Here is a 9,857-nt window from a genome sequence, read left to right as displayed (position 1 = left end):
TAGGCAACAACTCACATACCTTTACCGTTTGTTTTACTGTGAAGATTACTTACGCTATTCTACATTACTATTATTTTACATATTTCATTTGATTTTTTTCAATTATGATGACGAATACAGTGGCATCTAGTGGACGATTTTCTCAGGTAGGGCAGATCAGATATTAGACCTTTAACGTTATCAATAACAATTAATTTTCTGTCAAGTCTCATTAATTTGGGCCAAATAACGGATTATTTAAAGTCTAATCTTAATTTTCTTCGCTCCGCATTTCAATAATATTTGTTTATTTAACCTTTTAAATTAATATACGTTACATATTTATTTCCAGTAAAGCATTTCTGCCACATAAGGAAAAAATATGCTTTCGTAAATCATAATTATGACACAAAAAGTCGAAATTATGACATACTAAGTCATTTTTATGAGACGAAAAGCTGAAACTAAGACTTAAAACATAATTATGACATAAAAAGTATAAAACATCATAGCCTAGGCCTACTAAGAACAAGTCATGATTATTAATTAAAAAAAAATGTTTTATCAGAATTATGTCAGAATTATGAATTTTATGTCAGAATTTAGATTTTTTTATGTCAAAAAGTAAATTATGACATACTAAGTCGAAACTTAATAGCTGCTACTTATTTGAAAACTGACATTAGTTGAAATTGACAAAGTCATAATTTCAGCTTTTTATTTTTATATAACATTTTATTTTCATGATTATAACAGTCAAAATTATGACTTAGTATGTCAATAGTATGGTTATTGGCCAAACCATGAAAATAATTATCAGCATTTTGTGTAGTTTGAATATCAGCGGATCCCTAGTTAATGAGCTTCTGTGGTGACGTCATCAGTCTTCACAACCAGTTAAATTTCAATAAATGTTGTGGATTGACTGGAGAAAATGTGTCACATCAAACTCCTATAGTCAAAGAACAAGATAAAACAGTTTTCCAAAGTCAGCTGACCTTTATCCTTAAGTGTTCACTGTTCAGATCCTGTATCTTATTTCATCTCTCTCTCTCTCTCTCTCTCTCTCTCTCTCTCTCTCTCTCTCTCTCTCTCTCTCTCTCTCTCTCTCTCTCTCTCTCTCTCTCTCTCTCTCTCTCTCTCTCCCTCTCTCTCTCTCTCTCTCTCTCTCTCTCTCTCTCTCCCTCTCTCTCCCTCTCTCTCTCTCTCTCTCTCTCTCTCTCTCTCTCTCTCTCTCCCTCTCTCTCTCTCTCTCTCTCTCTCTCTCTCTCTCCCTCACTCTCTCTCTCTCTCTCTCTCTCTCTGAGCTGTGTGATGTTGGGCCACAATAGGGGCCAGTGTGTGTGTGTCTTGTAAAGCAGAAGGAAGCTCCATGAAAGTGGGTCACCTTCCGGATCTGGACACACACACACACACACACACACACACACACACACACACACACACACACACACACACACACACACACACACACACACACACACACACACATCTCAGCGCCATCTACTGTTCTCCCGGGAGACTAGCGCTACATTAATCCCCTATCTCAGCGCCATCTACTGTTCTCCCGGGAGACTAGCGCTACATTAATCCCCTATCTCAGCGCCATCTACTGTTCTCCCGGGAGACTAGCGCTACATTAATCCCCTCTCTCAGCGCCATCTACTGTTCTCCCGGGAGACTAGCGCTACATTAATCCCCTATCTCAGCGCCATCTACTGTTCTCCCGGAGACTAGCGCTACATTAATCCCCTATCTCAGCGCCATCTGCTGTTCTCCCGGGAGACTAGTGCTACATTAATCCCCTATCTCAGCGCCATCTACTGTTCTCCCGGGAGACTAGCGCTACATTAATCCCCTATCTCAGCGCCATCTACTGTTCTCCCGGGAGACTAGCGCTACATTAATCCCCTATCTCAGCGCCATCTACTGTTCTCCCGGGAGACTAGCGCTACATTAATCCCCTCTCTCAGCGCCATCTACTGTTCTCCCGGGAGACTAGCGCTACATTAATCCCCTATCTCAGCGCCATCTACTGTTCTCCCGGAGACTAGCGCTACATTAATCCCCTATCTCAGCGCCATCTACTGTTCTTCCGGGAGACTAGTGCTACATTAATCCCCTATCTCAGCGCCATCTACTGTTCTCCCGGGAGACTAGTGCTACATTAATCCCCTATCTCAGCGCCATCTACTGTTCTCCCGGGAGACTAGCGCTACATTAATCCCCTATCTCAGCGCCATCTACTGTTCTCCCGGAGACTAGCGCTACATTAATCCCCTATCTCAGCGCCATCTACTGTTCTCCCGGAGACTAGCGCTACATTAATCCCCTATCTTAGCGCCATCTACTGTTCTCCCGGGAGACTAGCGCTACATTAATCCCCTATCTTAGCGCCATCTACTGTTCTCCCGGAGACTAGCGCTACATTAATCCCCTATTTTAGCGCCATCTACTGTTCTCCCGGGAGACTAGCGCTACATTAATCCCCTATCTCAGCGCCATCTACTGTTCTCCCGGGAGACTAGCGCTACATTAATCCCCTATCTCAGCGCCATCTACTGTTCTCCCGGAGACTAGCGCTACATTAATCCCCTATCTCAGAGCCATCTACTGTTCTCCCGGGAGACTAGCGCTACATTAATCCCCTATCTCAGCGCCATCTACTGTTCTCCCGGGAGACTAGCGCTACATTAATCCCCTATCTTAGCGCCATCTACTGTTCTCCCGGAGACTAGCGCTACATTAATCCCCTATCTTAGCGCCATCTACTGTTCTCCCGGGAGACTAGCGCTACATTAATCCCCTATTTTAGCGCCATCTACTGTTCTCCCGGAGACTAGCGCTACATTAATCCCCTATCTTAACGCCATCTACTGTTCTCCCGGAGACTAGCGCTACATTAATCCCCTATCTTAACGCCATCTACTGTTCTCCCGGAGACTACCGCTACATTAATCCCCTATCTTAGCGCCATCTACTGTTCTCCCGGGAGACTAGCGCTACATTAATCCCCTATCTTAGCGCCATCTACTGTTCTCCCGGGAGACTAGCGCTACATTAATCCCCTATCTTAGCGCCATCTACTGTTCTCCCGGAGACTAGCGCTACATTAATCCCCTATCTCAGCGCCATCTACTGTTCTCCCGGAGACTACCGCTACATTAATCCCCTATCTTAGCGCCATCTACTGTTCTCCCGGAGACTACCGCTACATTAATCCCCTATCTTAGCGCCATCTACTGTTCTTCCGGGAGACTAGCGCTACATTAATCCCCTATTTTAGCGCCATCTACTGTTCTCCCGGGAGACTAGCGCTACATTAATCCCCTATCTCAGCGCCATCTGCTGTTCTCCCGGAGACTACCGCTACATTAATCCCCTATCTTAGCGCCATCTACTGTTCTTCCGGGAGACTACCGCTACATTAATCCCCTATCTTAGCGCCATCTACTGTTCTTCCGGGAGACTAGCGCTACATTAATCCCCTATTTTAGCGCCATCTACTGTTCTTCCGGGAGACTAGCGCTACATTAATCCCCTATTTTAGCGCCATCTACTGTTCTCCCGGGAGACTAGCGCTACATTAATCCCCTATCTCAGCGCCATCTGCTGTTCTCCCGGAGACTACCGCTACATTAATCCCCTATCTTAGCGCCATCTACTGTTCTTCCGGGAGACTACCGCTACATTAATCCCCTATCTTAGCGCCATCTACTGTTCTTCCGGGAGACTAGCGCTACATTAATCCCCTATTTTAGCGCCATCTACTGTTCTCCCGGGAGACTAGCGCTACATTAATCCCCTATCTTAGCGCCATCTACTGTTCTTCCGGGAGACTAGCGCTACATTAATCCCCTATCTCAGCGCCATCTACTGTTCTCCCGGGAGACTAGCGCTACATTAATTCCCTAGTTTAGCGCCATCTACTGTTTTAGAAGAGGAAGTTGCTCAACTGCATTTGTGAGAAAATGCCGAGAGATCTCATAAAAAGCCAAGTGTCTCACAATCAAAACAGACAGATATGCATTTGTGTGCACTAGATTTGGTATTTTTTCAAAGGTTACATGTAATTTGTAGGATGGTTTGTATTTATTTGTGAAAAATTATCTAGGCTCATTTATTTATATTTGTAAAACACAATACATTTGTTACTTCACTGCATTTTCGCACAAATTGACCTTTGTACATTGCTTTCTGTTTGTTTGTGAGTCGATTTTTCCTTTGCAAAGCAGATCGAGTTTGTTTGCAAAATGCTCTATTTGTTTGTTTAATTATGGCACATAATTCGCTCCATACAGTACCCAGTACTTATGGTGTTAAATCGTGATTTCAGTATCGACCGGAATAATCGTGATTTTTTTGTTGTTGTTATAATCGAGCAGCCCTGATTAGTTTGATTATAATGACTTCATACGCTAGTGTTCCTGCTCATGTTTCCGCTAACGTTAAATTGATTTGTCATTTCGATGGTTGTCCATCAAGGGCAAACACACGTGTGTGTGTGTGTCAGTACAGTGTTTATGTGTGTGTGTGTGTGTGATCCTGCTAGTGTGATCTGCCACATTGCCATGGTGACGGTGCCCTCTGTGTGTGAACACCCCCCCTCTGTAATGAGCTCTATTCCTCCTGTCGCTCTCCCTCCAGCAGTTCTGAGACACACACACACACACACACACACAGACGGAGCTGAGAGAGAGCTACTGACAGGGGGAATTAAGACTTTTAATTTTAAAAAATATATATTTAAAAATACTTGAATTTTAATTTCTTAAATATTTAATCATTTTTGTATATATATTTTTTTTGCCCACCAAATATTTTTTTATATACATTTATTTAAATATTTTATATATTTGTATATATGCATTTTTTTTGCTTTCAAATATTTTTAAATACTCATTTTAATATTTCTTTATTAATTATTATTTTTGTAATATATTTATTTTACATTTTTACCCAACAAATATTTTTTTATTTTAATATTTTTTAAATATATCTTTATTAATTTTTATTGTTTACTTCCCCAAATATTTTTTAAATGCATATTAGTTTTTATATTTATTTATTAATTAATATTTTTAGTATACATGTATTTTTATTTTTTTGACCAGCAAATATTTTAAAATAATTTTAATATTTTATTTATATATAGGCCTATTATATATTTTAGTATATTTATACTTTTTTTTGCCCCCCAACTTTAACCAGCACATATTTTCCCAATTCAAAAATATATTATATCTCACTGTACACAGCAAAAATCTGAGACCACATTGAAAATATGGTGTCAAAATCTAATTTAAAACTGGCAATAATCATAAAGTTTTAGGGTTTGTGGAGATTAGTGGCTAAGTAACAGTCAGTTATGTCATTGTTAAGTCAGCAACAGTTGCTAAGGCCCTATTGGTCAGGAACCCTTTAAAGGCGGGGCTTAGTGAGTCTGTGGGTCAGATATGAGATTCTTAACGGAAACATCTGCAGGTCAAACATTCGTGACCTCTGATGACCTGTAGAGATGCTGAGGTTAGTCTCGGTCTCTCTGAGGTACAGGTGTGTGTGTGTGTGTGTGTGTGGTGTGTGAGAGAGAGAGAGAGAGAGACATGCCTTCATCTAGAATGAAATGACTGCACAACACTGAACAGTTTGACGGGATCATATTGATAAACTAATAAGCATACAAATGTTGATCAAAATATCAATCTATGTGTGTTTGTGTGTGAGTGAGTGAGTGGGTTGTGTGTGTGTGTGGGTGTGTGTGTGTGTGTGTGTGTGTGTGTGTGTGTGTGTGTGTGTGTGTGTATGTGTGTGAGTGAGTGTGTGTGTGTGTTTGTGTGCCTGAAATAAAATAAGTTCTGTTTTTTTGCATTTAATTTTAATTTTTTAAGGACGACAACAAACTGCTGGTAGGAACTACAATGAGCAGGGGCTCGAATTTCGGTGCGGGATTGCGGGTATTCCGCATCATTTTAATCATTCCCGCAGGTCTTGCTTTATAATGCGGGGAAATTCCCGCAAACATTCATTCAATCTACCATGTAGGCCTATGAGTAAATTTAACCTAACAGATTATAAGATCAAATCAGTCATTTTAAAACATTCTGCGAGACGCAATTTCACAAACAGCGTGAGTGATTCTGCCAATGCCGCGTCTTCTCTGTCTCTTAAAATAGGTTACACAAGGTGAGCCAATCACGCGGCTGCAGGCGGCGACTCTAGACTCTCGCCTTTCAGGAGTCGGGACATATGATGGAAATGTCACTTGCACAATCGGGCCATTGCATCGTCACTATTGTTTATAATTTGTGCGTCTTTTTAAGTCTTACCTATTTAAACATTCGCGAATTGTAGCGCTTTAACGGTCAAAAGCACACATCATTGTCTATATTCCAGTCTTGGGGAGTATCCTCTCAAACACAATCGGTTATGTCTTAAAAAAATAATACAAAAAGAAAGTGCATGTGACACTATAATGAAAACAGTTTGCGCGCTCATCTTTGCTGAAACGTCTTCGTCTTCATGGAGAACGTGGCTCATGATTGCTTAGCAACAGGAGCCCTTTTTAAAAGAGGAGAAAGTGGCGCGGACTGCGCTTTACACGCAACATGTGAACGTGGATCCGTGCACTTGCTCTTAAAGTGAGAGTAGCCTAAACTGTGTCTGTCATTATTGTATATAAAACAACAAAAGATAGCATTAATTGTAAGGAATCAGGATTAATAGCCTATGTATTCAAATTATACAGGACTAAAAGACTATTCCGTGTTATTTTTTCCGTTTCTAGCATTTCTGAATACTAGTGTTAGACCTAAACTTTTATCTTATTTCATGTATTTATTTGTGCTACTTTTTTCAATTTAATTCAAAGATTGAAATCAAGCTTCCTTTTGTTGTGTAAACTAAAAAAAATGACCCCATTGTAAAAACACAAATACAATGAGTGAGCAAACATTTAGCTGAACGTATTTTTTTAAATTGTCTAAAAAAACTCCCCCCTCAAGTTAAAAAATCCCCCCCATAAGAACGACCTAAAGGGGGATTTCCCCCTATTTTCCAGAACGAAATTCAGGCCTTGAGCATCTTCACGGGTTAGTGACATCACAAACCCTAACATTTACATAAACTCCGCCCCCGGAACACGATTTATAGATTATCATGACAGAATATGCTAATCAGTGACTAGAAGATCGTTAACTCCACATCAGCTGCACACATTCATCAACTAAGCCTTCAGAAATGTCCTGTTGCTTCTACATGTCGTCACTTCTAGAGTCTCTCCAGGGCCGGCCCGAGGCATAAGCGAACCTGGCCACCAGGGGCCCCCCAATCGAGTTTAAATTTTTGTTTTGTTTTTAGATGACTTAAACAAGTGACATAAATGAATGAATGAATATGAATGAATAATTCAAGACAAGAAAATTCTGATTTCATGATCAATATACCTGCCAACAACTGCTGCTGTGTCTGCCAGCGTTTAAGTCATGCGCATAATCTAGTCACCTCGCGAGTGCATAGACAATTCGTGCGCAACTGCGCATAGTCACGGTATCGGTTTAAGTTGGAGAAAATAGCCGCAGGGGAACTTAACCTTCTAGGTGTAAGGGTAGCAGTTTGAATAAATAATAAACATAGCAGTTTGAACTCTTCTCCACTTTATTATACCACACATCAGATCACTAACTCCAAAAACCCGCGACAGTCCAGTACCAAGTGCGCACGACCAATTCCTATCTACGGCAAGCCCCGAGGGGAAAAATAGATTGCATACACACATACAACGAGCGCCAGTACATCATTACCCGTATTATAGTAACAGACTTTGTTGGATTCTGTCATGTACAATCCAACAAAGTCTGTTACAATAATAATAATAATAAAGATGTTGAGGACAGCTACACTGTATTGAGACAGTTGAGAAATAATAATAATATTTTTTACAGTTTTCAACAATAATTGTCATTGTTGAACCCTTGTTCTTATTATGTTTCTGATGTCCCACTTTTGTCATTATGTTTTGCAAATAATTTATTTTATATAATTTTTGAGACAGTTTGTTTTAAGAAGTTTCAAAGAGTTAGTAAAAGAGTAAAGTAAAAGTTTCAACTTTTTTATTTAAGTAGGCATCTATTTTTAATTTTTTATTTATTTTGTATTAATACATAACCTCACTGTATTCATTTATAATGTATCATTATTGCGTGACATTTGTGTCAATAATTGTCAAGCACAGGTGACTCCGCGTAGTGGGAGGGGCCCCCAAATCAAATTCTGCTTAGGGCCCCCAAAAGGCTCGGGCCGGCTCTGACTCTCTCCATCTTTCTGACTCCGGTTTCAACATAAAAGGCTAAACGTTTTTGAAATGTTCAATGTGTGTGTGTGTGTGAGGTAATCGGAGCTGCTAACACACACGCACGCACACACACACACACCAGCTCTTGAAGCTCCGCCCCTTGTGCCGGGAGCAGCGGCTCATTTGCATTTAAAAGGATAGACACGAAAACAACGTGTTTTTGCTCACCCTTAAAAAGTGACAATTGTAACATGTTATATAAAAATATCTGTGGGGTATTTTGAGCTGAAACTTCACACACACAGACATCAGAGACTTATACATCTTGTAAAAAGAGCTTAATGAATTAATTGGATTAATTATTCAGCATATTAAAACATGAATTAGATGATTGATAAAGGCCTTCTTGATCATGTTTTGTTAATGTTGATCCATATTCCTCTGACCTGGAATCAGAAATATCAAAATATACTGGAATATGCTCTCTCTCTCTCTCTCTCTCTCTCTCTCTCTCTCTCTCTCTCTCTCTCTCTCTCTCTCTCTCTCTCTCTCTCTCTCTCTCTCTCTCTCTATCTCTATCTCTCTCTATCTCTCTCTATCTCTATCTATATCTATCTCTCTCTCTCACACACACACTCTCTCTCTCTCTCTCACACACACACTCTCTCATTCTCTCTCTCTCTCTCTCTCTCTCTCTCTCTCTCTCTCTATCTATATCTATCTCTCTCTCTCACACACACACTCTCTCTCTCTCTCTCTCTATCTATCTATATCTATCTCTCTCTCTCACACACACACTCTCTCTCTCTCTCTCACTCTCTCACTCTCTCTCTCTCACTCTCTATCTCACTCTCTCTCTCACTCTCTCACTCATTCTCTCTCACTCTCTCATTCTCACTCTCTCTCTCACTCTCTATCTCACTCTCTCTCTCACTCTCTCACTCATTCTCTCTCACTCTCTCATTCTCTCTCTCTATCTCTCACTCTCTCTCACTCTCTCTCTCTCACACACTCTCTCATTCTCTCTCACTCTCTCTCTCATTCTCTCTCTCTCTCATTCTCTCTCTCTCATTCTCTCTCTCTATCTCTCACTCTCTCTCTCACTCTCTCTCTCTCTCTCACACTCCCTCATTCTCTCTCACTCTCTCTCTCATTCTCTCTCTCTCTCATTCTCTCTCTCTCATTCTCTCTCTCTATCTCTCACTCTCTCACTCATTCTCTCTCTCTCTCACACTCTCTCATTCTCTCTCACTCTCTCTCTCATTCTCTCTCTCTCTCATTCTCTCTCTCTCATTCTCTCTCTCTATCTCTCACTCTCTCTCTCACTCTCTCTCTCTCCCTCTCTCTCATTCTCTCTCTCTATCTCTCACTCTCTCTCTCACTCTCTCTCATTCTCTCTCTCTCTCTCTCTCTCTCTCTCTCTCATTCTCTCTCTCTATCTCTCACTCTCTCTCTCACTCTCTCTCTCTCCCTCTCTCTCATTCTCTCTCTCTATCTCTCACTCTCTCTCTCACTCTCTCTCTCATTCTCTCTCTATCTCTCTCTCTCTCTTTCTCTATCTCTCACTCTCTCTCACTCTCTCTTTGTC

General features: G+C 40.8%; 1 protein-coding gene across 2 annotated transcripts in view; it reads left to right on the top strand.

The window, feature by feature from the left end:
• The first annotated feature begins 19 nt into the window (after window positions 1-19).
• The window catches only part of ldb1b (LIM-domain binding 1b), a 53,512-nt gene continuing 43,674 nt past the window's right edge, over window positions 20-9,857 (top strand). Inside the window, exon 1 of one of the 2 annotated variants that reach the window (XM_077240291.1) lies at window positions 20-146. In XM_077240291.1, coding sequence (XP_077096406.1) covers window positions 105-146 — 42 coding nt within the window. In that variant the 5' untranslated portion in view covers window positions 20-104. The remainder of the gene's footprint in view (window positions 147-9,857) is intronic. The other variant, XM_077240294.1, reaches the window with a different exon arrangement.

The sequence above is a fragment of the Siphateles boraxobius genome, unplaced genomic scaffold (assembly GCF_051911475.1).
Source record: "Siphateles boraxobius isolate OS27281-9 unplaced genomic scaffold, OSU_SipBor_1 223, whole genome shotgun sequence".
In the NCBI taxonomy this organism is placed as follows: Eukaryota; Metazoa; Chordata; class Actinopteri; order Cypriniformes; family Leuciscidae; genus Siphateles; species Siphateles boraxobius.
This window is presented reverse-complemented; position numbering and strand designations above follow the sequence as displayed.